The sequence below is a fragment of the Nematolebias whitei genome, chromosome 8, assembly GCF_014905685.2.
Source record: "Nematolebias whitei isolate Nwh7 chromosome 8, NemWhi1, whole genome shotgun sequence".
Classification (NCBI taxonomy): Eukaryota; Metazoa; Chordata; class Actinopteri; order Cyprinodontiformes; family Rivulidae; genus Nematolebias; species Nematolebias whitei.
The window spans coordinates 28160663-28181976 of record NC_056505.1 but is presented as its reverse complement, the minus strand read 5'-3'; the positions used below and the strand labels follow the sequence as shown (position 1 = coordinate 28181976).

At 40.1% G+C, this 21314-nt stretch overlaps 1 protein-coding gene across 2 annotated transcripts; it reads left to right on the top strand.

The window, feature by feature from the left end:
* The first annotated feature begins 11270 nt into the window (after positions 1 to 11270).
* zfand5a (zinc finger, AN1-type domain 5a) lies at positions 11271 to 17197 on the top strand. 2 transcript variants are annotated; one of them, XM_037681136.1, is made up of 6 exons: positions 11271 to 11491; positions 14109 to 14270; positions 14479 to 14581; positions 14691 to 14776; positions 15232 to 15360; positions 15487 to 17197. In XM_037681136.1, the coding sequence occupies exons 2-6, from the start codon at positions 14111 to 14113 to the stop codon at positions 15633 to 15635; spliced, it is 627 nt and encodes a 208-aa protein (XP_037537064.1). In that variant the 5' UTR covers positions 11271 to 11491; positions 14109 to 14110; the 3' UTR covers positions 15636 to 17197. The 2 variants fall into 2 exon arrangements, with proteins under 2 accessions (XP_037537064.1, XP_037537063.1); XM_037681135.1 differs by having other exon boundaries at positions 14479 to 14590.
* The last annotated feature ends 4117 nt before the right edge of the window (positions 17198 to 21314 follow it).

Here is a 21314-nt window from a genome sequence, read left to right as displayed (position 1 = left end):
ATATATGTATATATATGATTGCAGAGTTTCAGTTATATTTATGCAGATGTAAAAAGTAAAATAAAAGAGCTAAAAATGTAAATGTAATGTAGAAAAAATAAAAATGTTTTTTTTTAAAGACAGCTTGACCTGCCAAAAGGTAAATTAACAAAATCATGGAAAACACAGAAGATATGTATTAAGATTTTTGATAGCTGGATATAATGTGCATAAAAGCACAATACGTGGATGTAAGCAAGTTACTTTTAGCTGTTCCCTTCTCATAAAATATGTGGCTCTTGTTTTACACTGAATGCCCTTTCTGATGCGACCTGGGCTCGGCCCTGCACTCAGGATTACTGTGATGTATTTAAGATTATGTGTATGAACCTGTAGAGGGTGGTGTTGCCTCACATAGATTCCTGAGCAGCAGTGACAGCATCAACAAGTCTTATCTTTGTTCCTTGTGTTCTGTTGTCTTTGGGAGTGTGTGAAAGCCGTCATCCAGGCCATTCAAGCCTTGAAACAAGATAAATCTTCTCAAAGAAAACCTCACAGCAGCACGTTCCTCTGTTAGCTGATTACACTGAAACTGGTCATTTTTTATGTTCAGCCTCTGAGTTATTAAAATGTATGAGTTGTATTCAGTCATGCAGGTGTGTTTTATTTGTGTGTGTTTTGTATTGCAGAGATTTCTGAGTTTATTGTTAGAAGCCCATTATTTCAGGAACCAGCTCGTCAAGACAATCCAGATACTTCCTTGCTGCAGAACAGCAGAGAATGTTCTGGGGTTCATGAACTTTTACTACAAACACTTTGTTCTGAGTCTCAGTCAAAAAGCTCTGGGTTTTTTAAAAATGTTTTTGTGTGAAAGAACTCGGTGGCTCTGCAGAAAACATGGCAGCTTCTCTCAGAAAACACACAGGTTCTTGCCCTCATTTTATTTCTAACTTTGAGTACATTATATTTGAATATTTGAGTTGGGAAAATGAATCAGTTCAGTCAAGATTGTGATACAATTCATATTAGGGCATATTTTTCAATTGAGCCATTCTTGCAGTATTGTTTTTAGTCTCCACAGCTCTCTGTTGACGTTTCAATTATTCCAAAATGATTAAAAAATATATAATTTTTGTCATTTTTGTCCAAAGTACTTCTATTTTTGATTCTAGAAGGGCTGTTTAGAGAGTTAATTCAAATACCTAATGGATTCATCCATCCATCCATTAGCTTTACCCGCTTCTCCCTTCTTGGGCCGCGGGGGTCACTGGTGCCCATGTTCAGCCTTCACTGTGCAAGAGGTGGGGGACATGGTCTCTAGTCCATCACAGAGAGACAAATGAGACAAACAACCATTCACTCTCTCACTCACACCTAGGTACAATTCAGAGTTACCAATCAGCCTAACATGCATGTTTTTGGGCTGTGGGAGAAAACCCGCGCTTGCACGGAGAGAACATGCAAACTCCACCCAGAAATGTCCCCGGACCAGGATTTGAACCAGGGTAACCTGCTCGCTGAGAGGCAGCGGCTCTACCAGGCTGCCCCAAAACTGGCTTCAATTAAAGGCAATTTTTAAATGTCGACGTTTTATTTTAAAAAATTAAAATGTTTTGACCTAGATTTATTTGACTTTTATCTATGATGTGTTTGTTTTCATCAACCAGTTGTGTTTTCTGTTACAATCAGAAAATATGCTTTTCTTCTTCTTCTTGTTTATCTTCTTCTAACCACTGTTGGCCTTTTAAAGCTAAAGGGGTTGCCCCAGTTTTATCAGAGTGTTTTCAAAGTGTTTTTTTTTTTTTTTAATCAAACAGATCAAAAACGTATAATTCTCTGCAGTGGCTCTTAGAGGAACCACTAGTCTGGCAGAGAGTGGTGAAGGCTGCACAGAAGTCTGTTGGAGTCAGTCTCCCCACCATCACAGACATCTACATCTCCAGATGCAGGAAGAGAGCCACCTGCATCATGAAGGACCCCACTCACCCAGCACACACACTTTTTGTCCCACTCCCCTCAGGAAGGAGGTTGAGGAGCATTAAGTGTAGAACCACTAGACTGAGGAACAGCTTCTACCCTGAGGCTGTTAGACTCATGAATCTCTAACCAGAAAAATCACTGTGAAAAATCACATCATGTTGCTGCTGATCTGTTTCATGTTGCTGCTGATCTGTTTCATGTTGCTGCTGATCTGTTTCATTGTTGCTGTGTTCATGCAAGCTCATCTGCTCACACAGACTCATGTTCGTGCTGCTGTTCGACGTAATGTTTTTAAGCTATTAGTGCTATTTTTAGTTGATGTTTTTCTTAGTTCATATCTTAGATGTTATCATTGTTTTTATTTTTTTTACATTTTAATGTTGGATTCAATTCAATTCAGTTTATTTATATAGCGCCAAATCACAACAAAGTTGTCTCAGGGCACTTTACAGGAATATTCACATACATAAAAGCCAATTATAATGTAACTGGGACCCTGTGTACATAATTTCGTTTCACCACATGTACCACATGTGGTGTGAATGACAATAAAGAATCTCTGACTCTGAGTCTGTGAAGTGAGAATGGACGTCTGTAATAGCACGGTGCCGGGTCTGTCAAAGGCACTGTGCGAATCTGGGACGGTGACCCTGAGGCGGTTGGTGGAGACGGCCGGACCTGACTTCTCCAGCGTCCGGGAGGTGGTTTTGTTGCTTGGGGTCCGGTCTGCCAGACTAGTGCAGTGCTTCCTGGACCTGGTGAAGGAGAGGATGACAGCTGGAGAAAAGCGTCTCCTGCAGCTGTGGTCCACGGCAGATCACCCGCCTGACCCAATGAACCCTTTCCCGGACATACACCTGGATCCTAACTTTGCAAGAGACAGTGGTCCTCTGCTACGCAACACAGACCCAAAGATAGACTTGTGCAGAACGGGTACAAAAGTACTTTATAAGACTTATGTTAAGATCCTGAACAAGAGAACTGTGCACAACAGAGCTGTCAGCATGTGGAACGACAAGCTTGGAGGTCAGAAGCCCCAGTGGAGGACTTTTTACAAACCTCCGACAAAAAAACAGACTGGCAATCTTCAATGGAGGACCCTTCACGGCGCCATTGCAACAAACTCTTTTTTGTCGGTCATCAGTCCTAATGTTTTAAATGAGTGTTCTTTTTGCAGTTTGTCTGAGAGTGTTTTTCATGTTTTTACAGACTGTGTACGGCTGACGGCTCTGTTTAATCTAATGATGAGGATCTTTAGCCTTTTTCACACAGTTTTCACCAAATCTGTTTTTATTAATGCAGTACATTACAGCAAAGCCACTAAGTTTAAATCCCAAACTTTAAACTTTTTAGTGGCTGAAGCAAAAATGGTTGTTTAGTAGTCTCGCAGGGACAGACTGCAGGCTGAACCCCAACTTGATGCCGTGTCTCTGTGGAAGTGCAGCGTCAAGGCCAGACTGGTGTTGGAGTTTTGCTTCCACAGAGACACTGGACACTTGGAGAATTTTGTGAAACTGTGGGGATTTAAAAAGGTTTTATGCACTATTTCTGATCAGGGACAACTACAATACAACAAGCTACTCATGTAAATATTTTATTTTAAGCTTGTCCGATGGTGTTTTTAACATCATGTTAAATTATTGTGTAAATAAAGTTTTGTTAAAAATATATATATATATTATTATTTTTCATCTTTGTAATTTATTATGCTTCTTGTGCAGATAATGTGCTTTGCTAACAAAAAATAATTGTTCTTTAAATAGTCTTTTAATAATTGCACTAAAGATAACTAGATACATATGATTTAGTCAGTGTAAGATTTTGTACTTGTGTAATATTGTCGTCTATTTTATTGCTATTATTTATAGGGTTTTAGTTTGGTTTGGTGTACGTCAAAACTGACATTGATAAAGTCTCTCTTGAAGATGAGTTATACCACTACAGGACAAGTGAAGGGCAATAAGTAATGCCAAAGTCTGAAACAAATAAGTAGAGAGATTCATTAGCACTCAGATTATGTGATGGAAATGACTCTCAGTTACTACAACACTACCTTTCAGCTTATCACCAGTAAAACTGGTGGCGTTACAGCCATTTCTGTGTTTGTTAATGTAGCTTAGTGGTGGCCATCTTAAATTGAGTTAACTCCAAAAGTTAATTGGTTGTAACAACAAAGTCCATGCTCAATTATCCAGGTATACAATCCAACATTTTTCAGTCTGATCATCTGGACAGTTTCTTTTTTTGTCCAGATGACCAGACTGAAAAATGTTGGATTAATTGGTTGTAGATGTACATCCAGTGATTATTTCTGAGACGTTCATTACAACGTGACCAGAGGTTAATGAGACATTTTTCAAACAGCCAGGAAGACGTCCACTTTTTATGACAGCAGATGACAAATATAAAAGGATAGAAGAAAGAATGGCAACATGTCACTTGGACCAACATGGAACAACAACATCTCCATCCAGAGCAAGCAGCTCATTATTCCAGAGCTCATCAGTGCACCACAGAGCTGCCTGAAAGGACTGAAAATGTGTTGATGTCCGAACAGGAAATGATAAAAGTTATTATGAGAGCTCGGTTTTTCTGATTGCTTTCGTTGCTCTTTAAATAACCACGTGCATGAATTTGTAGCTACCACAGCCCAGGGGTTCGTTGGTGACTCATCAATCTCTTGCGGTGATTAAAAAGCAGTGCCAAACAGAAGAAGCATGTGTCTCCAGGCTCCCTGCCTCCCTGCAGGCGGGTTGACTCAGGTCATCAGCTTGAACCTTAAATTAAATATGAGAAGTTGACAAAGGTTTGCTAACAGGAGGTCTACTGTGCAGGACAATCATTTAAGATCATCAAACAAAATGAACTGTTCGCTGCAGGTGGCAAAATTTCAATTAATTTGTTTAATCTATTTCTCTTCACTGCTGTAATGGTAAAAATGCTAAAGCACAAACTGTGCCTTTGATAAGAAACCTGCCTGTCTTCTGGCAAAACACCTGAATCCAAATGGCATTACCATCTCTTCTGTTCAACAGCAAGAAGTTCACGTCCTGAGGGTATAAACCTGGCTTGTTTTTGTCAAAGAAGGACGAGAAGTGAGAGAAGAGCACAGGTTAATCCAGATGTGAGTCAGACTGTAAACACGTTCTCGCCGTAGGCACTGAGACGAGACATTCATCATATACAGATATTTGCAGTTTACGTACCATACAGGCTTGTTTCGTCATAGTATAGACCACCTGGGGTGGCGATTTGCTTTTGAGCAGTGAAATTAATGTAACACATCAAGAAAATACTAAATGAGAAACTGATTTAATAAGTTTAACCCGTGTTGATGTAGCTTCAGGTGAAAACTTATCCCTTCCGCAGCTAAATCTATCCCTCCCTTGTTTCGGCTGTAATCAAATTCCTTCTTCTTGTCTCTTATTGTGACAAGAAAAGAGCGATGTGGAAAATGACACAATTAGTTGTTGTGTATAACGAGGGAATGTGTTGCTCAGCTCAGATCATATATTTTCGGCTCACTGTCTGGATGGGGAAAAAAACTGAGCATGCATGAGTAAAAGCAGCGTCATCATCTGGCAGGCAAACCCTGATAGACTCTGGGTGTTGTTAAGGGCAGGACTTGGCCTCTGAAACTGAAAGATTAGGAGGAGAGGAGAAGAAGGCGTGGCCTGTCCCTGCAGTCAGAGAAGCACGTGGCTGGGGCCGTCTGTGTGCACGAGAGAGCAGCAACAAAGACCAGCCCGTCTGGAACTCTGGACATCTGCTGCAAACACATGCACACGCTCTTACTTTCACATGCAGGGGTAGATGGCTGCACTTTATCACAACATGCAGGAGTCCAGTCACTCACAGGAGTGTGTCAGCTGGAAGTGAACAAACCCACACAGAACAGGTGGAAACTTCAACAGCAACATTGTTGCTTTTTACCGAAATGTCACGAATGCAGTGTTGCATGAGAATGCAGCTCCTCCCTGCAGGTTTGACCCCCCAAGACCTTTTTACAAGAACCACATGTGAAGACACTTCACACAAGATAGATCAGCACCCGTACAAACATAAAAGCTGGAGGAGACAACACAAAGGAAAGAGTTTAGATTGAGATGTTTACTTTGCGAGGTGAGACTCCTCACTGTCCAGAACCAAGAACAACATTCCTAAATTATGAATCACTGACTAAAATGTATTTGTTTTATTTTTTCCTGCTGTGTTTCTCCTCAGTCTTACATATAACAATATAATAGCATAAATGCAAATGAATATATCAGAGTCAGAGTTTCTTTATTTGTCATTCCCACCACATGTGGCACATGTGGTGGAACGAAACTGTGTACACAGGGTCCCAGTTACATCCAACAATAAAATGTAAAGATCTAAGATATGAACTAAGAAAAATGTTAACTACAAATATGCTAAGCACTAATAGTATAAAAACATTACGTCGAACAGCAGCACGAACATGAGTCTGTGTGAGCAGATGAGCACGCATGAACACAGCGACATGAAACATCAGCAGCAGCATGATGTGATTTTTCACAGTGATTTTACTGGTTAGAGATTCATGAGTCTAACAGCCTCAGGGTAGAAGCTGTTCCTCAGTCTAGTGGTTCTACACTTAATGCTCCTCAACCTCCTGCCTGAGGGGAGCGAGGCAAAAAGTGTGTGTGCTGGGTGAGTGGGGTCCTTCATGATGCAGGTGGCCCTCTTCCTGCATCTGGAGGTGTAGATGTCTGTGATGGTGGGGAGACAGACTCCGACAGACTTCTGTGCAGCCTTCACCACTCTCTGCAAAGCTTTTCTTTCTGCAGCTGTGCAGCCTCCTTGTCACACGTTGATGCTGGAGCACAGGATGTTCTCCACTGCACACCTGTAGAAGGAGGTGAGGACTGAGCTTCCCAGACCGGCTTGTCTCAGCCGCCTGAGGAAGTAGAGTCTCTGATGAGCGTTCTCATGCCTCATATATCATGGGTTTAATAAATCCCTCAGATGTGCTGTACCTGAAAAGCATTTCTCTTTACTCAGCACACGTTTAGAGATCCGAGCAGGCCGAGTCCTGCAGCCCGTGTTCTGATCAGCTGCAGGACCAAGCTTATCGAGGCCCAGACGCCGCCTCTGTAGATAAGCTGCCATCTCCACCACTAACTGCTTTATCAACAGGGTCTCACCGCACCAAAGCCAGACACAAGCAAGCTGTGCCTCTGTGCATGTGCATGCATGGGTGTGTGTGGGTGTCGTGGGCCAATATCTGCCTGGTAACTACAAACAGGCTGCTCCAGATTCACAGAAGTAATCCTCACACACGTGCACGTTTGCACACACGCGTATACGTAGACAGCACACTTACACAAAAAGATGGTTGTAAATTGTGCAAGCTGTTGTCATGGCAACATTGTCACTTTCAGTCTCTCACGTGCATCCGTCATGGGGTATAAAAAAAAAAACAAACAAGAAGAAATGGATAAACACCTACATCCTTGGAAAACACGCTCTTATCCAGAGGCCGTGACAGCGAGGGAGGGGGGGGATGGGTGATGATACTCAACACCTCCCCAGTCTCTCCTCAACTGCCTCCCCCCTCACCTCCCCCTCTCCTCTCCCTGGAACCCATGAACCTTCACATACTAACCACACACATGCTCCTTCTTCTCTGCTCTGTACAGGCCTGTGTCAGCACAACACTACAAAGAGCTCAGTGTAAAACACAGACAGGGCTTCCTACACCCCCCCCCCCCACACACACACACACACACACACACTCCCTGTGCTTTTACTCACAGCTTTCAAGTTTTTAGACTGAACAATAGAGGAGCGATGATCAACACAAACACAAGTTTTACACGGTGCAGTTTAGCGAGCCCTGCTCATTTCTGATCGTTCTGGTCATCGTGACGTTGCTCCTTTGATAAGTTCACATGATATGATATAAAATAACTAAGACTTATTTGCGTAAACATGTTTTAGGCCCTGCTGATCGTAGAGACTCTCTTCCAAGAAAGGTCAAGAAGGTCCTTTCTATTGAATTTTGGATCAATAGTTTCTTTTCTGATAAAGCCTCTTGTTGTGTTTTCTTTTGAAAATATACTATAGGACCTTGAAGAAATACATACAAAATCTAATAAGCTGAATGTATAAAGTTAGTCTTAAGCTGTAAAACATTAACAAGTTGCCCACTGTTTGTTTGTGTACATGTACCTTGAACTACAGTTTCCTGTCTGTGTGTTCAGGGGAAGGAAAAGAAAGCACATTTATAAAAAGTCAGGTGAAATCCACAGAAGCACCTATTTTTACTTTCATTTTGCTCCACTTCCAGTTTCTGTTTAAAACGTTCTGTGGCTTCCAGACTGTTCCAGTCGGCGTTTCCATGAATCCGCTCACTACCATGACAGCATGTTCCCTCAGAAAGTACACGCTAACACACAGCACGGGTGTTTGCTTGATCAACAGAGCTGCTTGCAGCGCCTGGAGCCGTGCGCCTGACGTAATACTGAAAAGGTGGTGGGGGTGGGGGGGTTATGGGGATATGTTTTGACTTGTTGAACCTTGGGGCTAACTATACAACAGAAATAACACGCTGCGAGTGACTGGTTTCTACGTTTCACAACAGCAGGGACAGCAAATAACACGCTCTTGTGCCTGTAGATCTAAAACAAACAAACAAACAAACAAAAGCTGAAGTTAGGGTCAAACTTCCTTTAGCACCAATAGCTCATGTGATTTGTCTTATTGTGAGGGTTTCACTGTGATGTTGTAATAGTTTTTGGTTGGGTCAGGAGTCCAAAGTCCGGCAGCTGATTCCGTCTAGTCAGCAAGACATCTGACCAGCTTCCACAAAGTCTGACCAGCTTTGATTTATCAGTCACCACAAGAACTGCTGTCAATTTACTGACCCTGTTTTCTCACTATATGATTATGATTTAAACAACATCTTGGATTTTTTAATTTAGTCACAAGATACCAGTCACATAGAGAAGTCACAAGATGTTTTCTCTTTCCCATATTTTTGTCTGTTTGTCTAAAACAGGTCTCACTTGTAAATGAGTCTCTGGGGCTCAATGTGATTCATCTTTGAATGAATGAATACCGCACCTCATTCAGATTCACATCTTTTTATGAACTTGCTAAACAACCCAGCTTTCCCCAATTATCTACAGAGGTGTTACAACCCTTTTTATAACTACAGAACTATTTTTGTTTTATAACTAAGATAAAAAAACAGGATCTCTAATTATGACTTCTTTTGTAACACGCACAGTGTTCACACTTCCAACATTAACACGAGTGTGCTTCTTGTGCATGCTTCTTTCTGTTTGTGCACATCTGTAAAACTCATTTCTAGGGCTATATTTAGATTACAGATGTTAGAACGTACATGTATGATCTCCTTACAGCTGAATATTTTATCAAAGTTTCTGGATGAGATGTGTGTTATGATAATTTAGATGGGGATTTTGAGCTTCTTTTTTAAGTGTCTTCACAAGATTACTATTTTATTGTAAAAAAAAAGAAAAGATTTTTGTTCTTTGTACTAGCACTGAAACTAGTTTAAATCAGTTAGGAACAATCATTGGAGCGTCTTTAAACCATCTTTTTTTTTTTCTTTGCCAACTGATAAAAGTGTTTACATTGTGTAAAAGAGTGCTAGCAACAAACCAGCTTCATATTTGTCCAGTTGTAAATCTGCTCTTGCGCTGCTTCACTGTATGACTTACATGGGTGGAAGTAATGAATTACAAATACTCATGTTACTGTATTTAAGTTGATTTTTTTTGGTACTTGTACTTTCATGAGTATTTCTTTCAAGTGTGTAATTTTACTCTTACTTACAATTTAGACCATGTAATCTACTTTGTTACTTTTAAAATCAGAAGTCGCTACTGAGTACGGCCATAATTTGAATTAATATTCAAACTGTTCATCTGTTGTAAAACCAGCTCCTGCTGACACTGAACAAAAGGTTCAGAAAGTGAAGGGTGACAGAAATGTCATTTACCTACCTGTTGTTCGTAGTGTATTTGGAAAAGTTTAAACTGTTAAACTACCAGTTAAACAGTTAAACTACCAGTTAAATTGTTAAACTATCATACCATACCATACCAATTTATTTATAGAGCACTTAAAAAAGCAACAAGGCCAACCAAAGTGCTGTACAATAGAAACAAACAAGCACAGCGGACAGGAAAACATAAAATAAAAATATAGATACAAATAGCAGCAGATAATAACTAAATGGCCTGTGAACTACAGACAGAAAGTTTAAACTGTTCTATGCTGGTTCAAAAACATTTTTGTATTTCTTTTAACAAGCTTAATTCCTGCTTTATCTACATTTGTTTAGAAAAGAAATGGCCTTAGTGTAATTTTTCTATACTTTATTGTTCGTCTGAGAAATGCGCTTTGAATGTAGCTATTAAATCGAATTGAATGCCTTCTATTTTTTTCATTCAACCTTTATTTAGACAGGTTAATCCCACTGAGCCTCGGGGACTCATTTACAAGAGAGACCTGAAATTGACAACACAATAAAACACATATTAGTTAAAAAGTAATTAATACCCTGAGTAGTTTTTGGGAAGAGTACTTTGTACTCTTACTTAAGTATTTTTTTAAAACAGCCAGTACTTTTACTTGTAATTGAGTACAATTTAAACAGTGTACCAGTACTTGTACTTGAGTACAAATTTTCAGTAGCCTTTCCACCTCTGATGACTTATTTCACATAGTCAGTAGAAAGCTTTTACTATTTTACACCATTTTATAATGCTTTTAAAAATTTTGTTTGATGGCACTTCTTTTATTTATTTTTCATTTTTTATGCTTTGAATGCTTATTGATGTGTGTACCTCATCTGTGTTTTTGTTTAAAACAGGTCTCTTGTGTAAATGAGTCCTCGTGACGTGACTCAGTGAGACTAACATGTATAAATAAATGTTCAATGAATACGAACAATTTAACCAATAATTTATAGCCTTTCATGGAACAAACAGTACGGACATGATTTGTTTGGTAATCATGCGCTCAAATAATATTAATACATTTTATTTTGTGTCAGTAGCCTGTTCAGTCATGCTTCCACCTGTAGGTGGATTACTCAGTACCTTGTAGGAGGGTGACGAAAAGACACGTAAAAACGCAATCCTGATTTTGGCGCATGCGCACACCGGACTTTCCCCCCTCGCTCTCGTGCCCCTCCCTCCGTCACAGAGCGAGCTGCTCGGGGGCTCCGCGGGCAGCCAATGGGAACGCGTTGTTTTACCCGTGACATCATCCACCACTCCTCTTGCTAAAGAAGGAAACAAACATCCATCCAGAAGAGGACGGGACACGGAGAAAAGAAGGAGGACAGGCAGGAGGCCGAGGAGGGGGGACCGTCAGACCCGTTTCAAGCCGCCTGACAGGGAGAACAACGAGACAGAAACACCGTGGACGATAAAAAAAAGGACGACACCGGAACTCGAAACAATCGACGTTTTCTGCTGAAACGGTCACTTTTGTTGTCCTCTCGCGAGAAATCCATCAATTCTTTTAGCAGGTGATTATCTGATTTTTTTTTTTTACGGGGCTTATTTTGGAGTTAAAGTGGGTTTACTTTATGAGGTAAGCAACGAGAAACGCAGGAGTTTCTGCTGGGATGGTGGTTCATCATGGCGACCTTTAACTGTGGCTTAAAAGGTCAGGCGGTTTGTGCTCGATAGGTTTTGTGTGGCGAACGACCTGGATTTATTTTTATGTTTTTGCTCATTTAACACCACCACCATGTTTTTTCCACCTCTGACGAATTAACACAAATGTTTAAACGTGACTGGTTAAAAGACGAAAACGAGGGAGGGAGCCAGCTAGTCCTGCTTTCTGTCTTGTTTTTCTATTTGTCCCGAGCTGGGGGATGGGGAAGCAAAGCCTGTTAATTCCTGTCTAGAAATAGAAAATTTATAAGCCGAATAGACAAGTAGAGCGAGAGACTTGCTCTCAAATTACTATCCAGCTTTTGCTGAAATATTAAATGATTAACCATTTTTTTTACAGTACACTAGTTTGTGCTGGGAGAGAAGAAGGGGCTTTGCTCGGTGTTAAAAGACTTTGTGGGATCAGCAAGCCGTTCCTAAGTGCTTAATTGTGATTATATAACCATTTCTGCTTTGTTGAGAACACGCAGAAAATGAGTATAAGCGCAGAATGTGCGTCAAATTCGAGGTAGAAGCCGATGTCTGAACAGGAAGCAACGAGATTACAAAGGAAGAGAGAAGAAACAAAGGCAGCAGAGAGTCTAGACTCTTCTTGTTTCACAGATCAGCAATGCCTTCCTTCCTGCTGCTGCTTCTGTTTTATGTTGTGCCATGTTTTCAGGTGAATAACTGAGCACTTCAACATAAAACTGTGCTGTTTCTGGCCTGTCCTTCGCTGTGACTCAGGAGTTTCTAACCCAGCAGGGCCTGAAATATGAGCCAAGTTTGCAGATGATGAAGAGGCTCAGTCTTCCCCTTTGTTTGCACGAGATTAGTTCACATATGTTCCTTTTTAGAGTGCTCTAAAACCACCGCACCATTTCAAGAGCTGTTCTCACAAGAGTTTGTGTTTCAGGAAATTGGGGTTGCGTCTGGTGCTGGAAAGCCCCTGTCAGATGGACTTTATTTTAGGGAGAGGTTTTTGTCTTGTTTGTGTTGTGTAGAGGAGTTTTAGTTGAGGCGACCTGCCTGCTGTTTGTATGACAGCTGGACCAGACATGACAGCTGAGTCTTGCCATCCATTGTTCCTTTGTGTCAGAAAGTTCGCAGTCCTGGGACTTGGATCATTGTGGTCTCGCTCCAAACAGAAATCTGTTTTGCACAGATGTCCCGTTCAGCTCCACTGGTTTTACACTGTCTAAATTTGCCTTCCTTTCTGGTATTTTTCAGTAGTCAGGAGTGGAACATGTGACACAAATGACCAGAGGTCTTTGTAGACTTTTTCCAAGAAAACTCTTTGTTGATCGAGTGGTGATTCTTTGAAGGGGCAGCGAAACAAAGAAGGAAACGCGGTTTGTTCGTGATTTTTAAGGCGCTTGTTAGCTGGGACACCTGAAATAAGATTACAGGGCAGTCTAAAGACACATGGCAGCCATCATCTTGCCTGTCCTGTTTTTGTGTCGTCAGACCAGAACAAGCAACCAGTTGTCATGTTGCATCAGAACAGGGCCACATGTTTTCAACTAGAATGTGATACTGTTGCTGTGTGATCAGATGAATTATCTACGTCTTTCTGTCTTGGATGTTCGTCGTGAATGTTTTTGATCTGTTGCGTAAACATCAGTGTTTCCCATTACACAACTTCCTGTTGTATTGCAGCAAAGGCAGACAACCACGTCACAGGACTTCTTGTTCTGCCAAACCTCACCCATACAGGGTTGTTTATTGGCTGACTGAGCAATGAAAGATTGGGGTTTTGGCATGCATACCTTGTGTGACGAGGAGCACGGGATGCTTTCTGTAACAGCTGACCTACTTGATTTAGTATCTTCTGGGAACAGAACGTTGTTCCACCTGATGAGAAATGTTTGTTCTTTCATGGTGATTTGACGGCCAGTGAGTCAAGGCTTCAGTTTGTGTTTAGATGAAGGATGTACAGTACCCTGACGAGGGAGTGTTGTGAATAATCAAATGTTGTTTTTTTTGTTTTTTTTACCCCAAGAGCGATCAAAAGGTTCATTGTTAGTCCTCCACAAACATTTTAGTTAGTTCTAAGGATCTGTAAGGATCTTCCTAAATACAAATGTGGCTTAGCTTCTTGGAATGGTGGTTTCTACTGTTCTCAGAGCTGCCACAAGGGTTCAAGGGATGAAAAAGATAAAAGCGAGGAAGGGGGGACATGGTGAACTAAGCTGTGGGACAGAAGAGTCCAATTTAAGCCAGAAGTGCTGAAGAGAACAGTGTGTGTTGTTTGTTCTCCGGGCTTCCTGTAGAGAAGCACTCATTACAGTATTCGGACTAAAGGGCAGGTCAAAACGGACGTGTTGTTGTTAAATGTTCATCAAATGATTTCCTGTGTTATCAGTCGGTCTTCCATCGATGGCCGTGTCAAACTGAGGTGTTTCTTTGTAAACAGCTGCTTTTCTTTCTGCGCCTGTCGGGTCTAATGAGCATTCTCACTCCGTCTCTTTTCTCTGTCTCTGTTAGCAATGGCTCAAGAGACCAACCAGAGCCCGGTCCCCATGCTTTGTGCCATGGGCTGCGGTTTCTATGGCAACCCACGAACCAACGGTATGTGCTCTGTGTGCTACAAGGAACACCTGACACGACAGCAGAGCAGCGACCGCATGAGCCCCCTCGGCCCAATGGGTAAGACGGCAAAAACATTTCACACCCACTAGTTTCTCTCAAAACTTAGACCGTGTTTATCCTGTTGCATATTTATAAACATGTAGTAAATCTTCCACAAGTTTCTTGGTATATATTTATTTTGTGGGTTCTATACTTTAATTCTAAAGTCAGTGTACAGGACACAGTTTGATTGTTTGTTGTTTTGACTGACTCTGTCCTCATTAAGGCTCCACTGCTAGTCCTACCTCAGAGGTCTCAGCCATCCAGAGACTAGAAGCCAGTCTAGCCAAGGTTGATGCCTCCCCTGCCTCTTCACCAGACATGTCTAGGTTAGTGAGGTCTGGATTTTACTGTTCGAGATCAATTAAGAATTTTCCTCCAATTTGAGGCTGTCTGGACTTGTGACTGACTGATCTTCCTTCAAAATTACACTTGCAGGACTGTTCAAGGGTCTCTTCCTGTAACTCAACAGATGACAGAGATGAGCATCTCCAGAGAGGACAAGCCTGAACCTCTAGAGCCTGGTAAAACGCACACGAACATGTTTGTTTAACAGACACGTCTTAGAACATGTTGTGACACAGATGAAAGCTGACAGACATCCTAAAACGAGCTTTGATTTGAAGGTGTCGCTGCTGCCGCAGTTTATTTTGGATGCTTTGCTGCGTACCTTAAACTCAACAGTTGGTTCTACTTACAGCCTTCAAGGAGGAGATGGTGCCTAAAAATAAGCCTGTTTAAAAATACTTCTAAAGCACAGGACACTCAGATTTGTTCCTTCCTGCTACAGTCTTTGTGCAGTGTACTAAATTCTGCCAAGAACACGAGACAGTTCAGAGAAGAGAGACAAATAGTTCATGTTTTCTATGCGTGTTATTCTGTTTGTATAAAGTATTGAATTGATCTTATCAAACATGTTTGCTGCTGTTGTGAACTACTAATCCTAATGAACACTTTTTTTGTGATCTTCTGTGTGCAGTTGTAAGTCAGCCTGCTGCCTCTAGCCCAACTCCTGTAGTTTCCTCTAGCGCCGATGAAAACAAGAGTGACACGCCCAAACCTAAGAAGAACAGGTGCTTCATGTGCCGCAAAAGAGTGGGTCTTACAGGTGAGCGGGGTGGGGGGGGGCGTAGTTTTCCTTTTAGAGGAAGGTCTTAGTTTTACTGGAAAAGCAGATCAGTCGTTCTATTTTGCTTCTCTGTTAGGGTTCATGATTTGATATTTGTGCTTCCAGGGTTTGACTGTCGCTGTGGCAACCTGTTCTGTGGCATCCATCGATACTCCGACAAGCACAACTGTCCCTACGATTACAAGGCCGAGGCTGCTGCTAAGATCCGTAAAGAGAATCCTGTGGTTGTTGCTGACAAGATCCAGAGAATATAGATTTTTTTATTATTATTTTTTTAAATGGAAGAAAGAAAAACAACAGCAGCATCCATGAGGAACCACCTTGAGAAAGACTGGAGTATGAGTGCAAACTTTTCAAACGAGCACCGGCATGAGTGATTGATGAGCGGGAGGACTTGATTTACAAAATCACAAACTTGGAGAAATTAATGGAGAGAGAACAAAAAAAAAAAGAAATCCTGTTTGATGGAGATGCATGAGTGATCACTTTTCTCATTTTTTGATCCATTTATTAGTTCGTTTTATTCTATTTTTTGTGTGTGTGTGTGTGTGTGAATTTGCCGCCGTCAAGTCCTTTTGATTTTCTAAGAATAAGAGTGTGTCGTTAAGAGCAGACCAGGCAAACTGTCCAGGACACGCTGCGCTCCTCTCACCCAGACCAGGTGCCACTTTGTGCCAAACCGTCATTTCACTGAACCCTGCTGTGTGTCGCATTATCCAACACAAAGGATCCATGAGTTGTCACTCAGTTTAACAAAAGAAGAAAAAATAATCCTGTCTCCGTCGTTGCAGAAGAGGATTTTTTTAGTTTCTCTCCTAGCTTTATCTACCTCAGAGCTGCTGTGTCGAGCTACCGTTGTCTTCCCCTTTTACTTCAGCGTCAGCTTTGACCCTCTGGTCATCTCGTAACGACTGTTTCCGTCAGAGGAATCGTGCTAGTTGGAAGACGAAAAAAAATCCACTTTCGCTTAGAATAATTTCCCAGCTTGTCCAGTCACAGATTATAATCCAACGCCTGGTGCGGGGCTGCGTGCACAGATGTGTGTTCTGGGAGGAAGGACATCACCTGTTCCCAGTGAGCCTGGTGGGTTGTTTTAAGGCTACGATGTTGTTGGGGCATAAATGAATACGTGCATGAGTTTCTGTTCATCTGAAGTTGGTGTTTAAGAAGTATTGCTCACTTGTTTGGGTTTTGGGGGAGTTTTATTTCCAGAGAATCAATTATCTGTTTTAATTGTACTGATGTTGGCGCACAGATTCAGTGCTCTTTATTTGTTTTTTTATTGCGCTAACAGCATTGTTGTGAGCACAGTGTGTGTGTGTGTGTGTGTGTGTGTGTGTTGGAATGTGGGTGTGAAACCTCCTGATCCCCCCCCCCTCAGTCGTTTTAGCTGTTGAGCTGCCCGGTTTATCAGCACATGTTTACAGAAGTACAGGAGCATGCCAGAGTTAGGTTTATGAACAATTGTAGAAATCAAGAGTAGTCGTAACTTCTCATCCGTCTGTGTGTCTGCTGTGGAGCGCTGCAGAGAGCGTGTGTGCGTGCATGAGCACGTATTTGTGCTAAAACGTATGTTTTCATAGCTGCCTGACACGTATGTTTGTGACTTGTTACTTTCCCCTGTGAGGATGTTTTTATTATTTGTATTAACTGTATCTGCTTGAGTTCCTTTTCTGACTTAGTTATATGCAAATTTGTACAAAACATGAAAGAAAAAAAACAACAAACCGTGTTGATATTTATGTATTACATATAATCTTGCTATCCAGCAGTACAACAGAATAGTATCATGTAAATAAAACTGTACAGAGAGAGATAACCAAGCCTCCCTGTTTACTTGCACAGCTGTTCACTTTAACACATTTTTGGAGTGTTTTGCAGTAAAAATACACATTTTATGATTTATTATCATTTATGATTTATTTAGGCAGTAGAATGGTAAGTGAAAGAAAACCTTGTCATCATACAGCGTAGCAGACACTTGGGGAACAAACTGATTCCAGCATTGATGTGACCTAATACCTTACCTTGGTTAACCTGCGCTAAAGACTAAACCTGACTCTGCAGATACTTGTTCAGACCTTGTCCGGGTCAAACGGGGAATAATAATCTGGATGTTGGAAGAATCCGTTCCACTTTATCCAGGCTTAACGTCGTACGTGCACAGTCCTCATCGTGTCTGTGTTTTTGAGATGCTTTAGTTGTTTTTTTGCCGGCTACTAATGGGAACTCCAGGACCTCGTGTTCACGGATGATGTCACATTAACAGCTGAGGTGGACTCGTGACGTCTCTGGAGATCACACAATCCCGACACAAGCCGTGGGAAAGTTTCGATTGGGTGGCATCGTGTGGGAAATAATCAAGTTCTTCCAGATGTTCGTTGTTTTTGTGTGCAACCATCGGGATCACTCGTCTGTGTGTCCTTCAACCAGAAATCACACCTGATGATGGAGGCAGTGAAAGATCTGAGGATTTTGTGTCCAAACCACTAGTCCCACAACTGTTTGAACCTAATTTATAGTTTTAAAATAATAAAATTAACAAAATACAAAGAAAGCACAGACGTCAAATCATCTTATCAGGTTTAGTCACATACAGACACTCCCTGGAGTGAAAATGTTAAACACAGACCCTCAGTCTGCATTAATACAAGTCTGTTGACGGCAAAAGAAGACGACTATAGTCACAGACACAAACATCTTCATATTGCTACTTAAAACCATTTTAACATCTACTCCACCATTTTATTGATTATTATGTGTTGGGGGAGTAGTAAGGTGTGCATTTTTTTTATTTTTTTTTTTACTATTTTTTAATTGCATCTTTTCACCAGACATTAACACATACTGGTCACCGAGAGTCAGAGGCACCATCAAGGAGAGGCCCGAGGTGTGCAATGCCCCCCACCCACCCATACATTTTTATATAAATTCCTTCTAAAGACTTAAACAAGATGTACCTAATTGGGTTCTGTCTGAAAATATTTATCCATCTTCAGTCATTTGGCTTCATCTTTTTGCTTTAGCTGGTGATAACTTCTTATACGTGTGTAGATAAACAAATCTAACAGTTTTATTTTAGGTTTAGACTTAAATACATCAATCAAAGGTTTGACTGTGTTTGTATTTATTGTGCTGCTGTTGAAATAGAGCCTAACTTGAAGAAATCTTGATTTTCACATCATATTTGTCCCTAGTTGTTTCAAAATATGCCAAAATAAGTTTGTAATGGTTATCAGCGGGATGAATAAACTTTTTATCAGTCGTCCACTTAAGTCATTTCATTTGGTTACTCAGTTTTAGGAGGACACATTCTTCAAACAACGTAGTTTTTTTTTTTATTATTTTATCTCCATATGTAGTTGTGTCATGTCATTTTATTTTCCTATTGTGCCTCAGAACGCATTCATAAATTATGTCAGTTGTGCGGATTTGTAGTAATTTTCCACAACTGGTAAAGACAACCACTTTTTCCTTGGTAAGCTGTAATGGATCATGCCCTAAAGGCTTGTAGCTCTTCCATAAGTATCCTAAAAAACATTATTTTCCATTTAGGCATCATTACTTTTAACTGTGTGTGCTACACATGCAAAATATTTAAACGCACACTTTCACAGAGTTTGTTTTCCTCATGTTTGCAGCTCGTTTATCTGTGTTACCTCCTTCCTGTCTGTCACTGGAGGGTCCAAACATTAAACTCTGCCTCAGGAGGTGTGAGACAAGATTCTGACTTGCTAAAAGAGACAAATGTTGCAGCCAGATGTGTGATGGATGAGCCAATCATCTAGTTAAACGGCACATCTTTAGTTAAACTTCTGCAGACGCTGAAACGTCCCGTGTCAGTGAAGCAGTCGTGCATCTTCCCCTTTGGGTTTGTGCTTCTGGAACAGTTTCATTAGATTGTCATGACAGGATTGTCTAATTAAACTTTCTACCTTAAACTTGATTTTATATATTTTTTTAAATCATATGAGAAGATTTAACATCAATGTTATAAAAAAAAATCCATTCTTTGTATTTACAGACAGTATATGACCCATTGGGGCTGTTATATTAATTATAGAGCTGGATGATGATGGATTCCTGCAGTTCTCTGAAGTGTCAAATAATGCATGTGCATCTCAAACAATTAAAATATGGTGAAAAAGTTCATTTTTTTGTCAATCATTTCAGAAAGTGAAGCTCATAAATTGCTTGAATTCATAACATAGAGTGAAATATTTCAATCCTTTATTTCTTGTAATTTAAATCTTACAAATAATGATAAACCAAAATTCAGGGTCTCAGAAAATTGGAATACATATTGTGAAGAGGTTGAACATTGTAAACTGCTGGTGTTCAGCTCAGCATCTACCAAGACATTTTAGAAAACTTCATGCTTCCTTCTGCTGAAAAGCGGAGATGCTGATTTCATTTTCCAGCAGGACTTGTCTCCTGCCCACACTCACAAAAGAAACAGAAGCTGGCTGTTGAAGACTTTAATTTTCTGACACAGAATTTAGGTTTTTCATTATCTGTAAGCCATAATCATCAAAATGACAAGAATTAAAGGCTTGAAATATTTCACTCTGTGTAATGAATCAATGTAATACACGAGTTTCACTTTATGAAATGGCTGACAAAAAAAATGTAACATTTTCAACATACTGTATTCTAAATCTTAAGACGCACCTGTACATGTTGCGCTCAGTGCTGCCATCTGGCGGTGAGAAGTGGAACAGCGCAAAGTCAAGTCACATTTATTTATATAGCACATTTAAAACAGTAACTGTTATCAAAGTGCTTACCAAAAAAGATCACAGCATCAAGTATTAATAACAACATATTACAGCAACATGAATAAAATCATAAATCATTAAATATAATGAGAAACAATGAAATACTAAATCAAATCACCCTGTGTTAAATGTCAGGGAGTAAAAGCAAAATGGATGAACACAATCATCAACAACGAAATGCCAAATGAGATCACACTGTGTTAAATGCCAATGAGTACAGATGTGTTTTGAGGAGAGATTTAAAAATAGAGACTGAGGTGGCCTGTCGAATGTTGATGGGCAGAAATGGGCTTCCATGCTTCTCCAAGCAATTTATGAAAAAGAAAAAAAGAATCTCATTATTTTGAGGAACAATTTCATAATTATAAATTCAAGTCCTAATTAAATTATGCTATCCTAAGATTAGTACATTATAATAAATGTGGCAGAAATGGGCTTCCATACTTCTCCAAGCAGTTCATCATTAATATCCATAATGTGCAATACAATTGTGTAATACTTGTATTTTTTACTTTCATTATTATATCTATATTGCGTTACATTTTTGATATTTTTAGTGTGTGTTTAATGTGTGTTTTCTTAAGGCGTGTTTTTGCACTGGAAAAAGGAGTGGCTCTTAATTTCATTGTACTGCGTATAATGACAATAAAGGCATTCTGATTCTGATTCTGATACTTATTGCCAATTAAAACTCTGGCTTTAGAAATTTGTCTTGCATCGTTTTATAATATCTTTAATAAAATGTTTTGTTTTATGTGCTTTAGTATAGAAAGTATTTTGTACCCATGCACATTGCTTACAGACGGTAGTATTTTAAATGGTCAATGTCACTTTTATCATTATTTGGTGTATTTATAAAAACTGCCATCACATTATACAATAATGAAATTCTGAGGTTTTAATAAAAATAACCAAATATTTCCGCACATATACAATACAACTTTATTTATAAAGCACTTTAAAAACAACATCAATGGCCAAATTGCAGTACACTGATAACGCATAAAAGCAAGCATAAAAATCTCTGTAACCAACATATCTATGCAATGACAAGCCTCCTTTATAACATTTCTTTCTTTCTTTGACTAGCTGTATGTGATTTTTGTGATTCTGCACTGCTAACTTCAGTCAATGCAAAAAATGGTTAAAGAACAC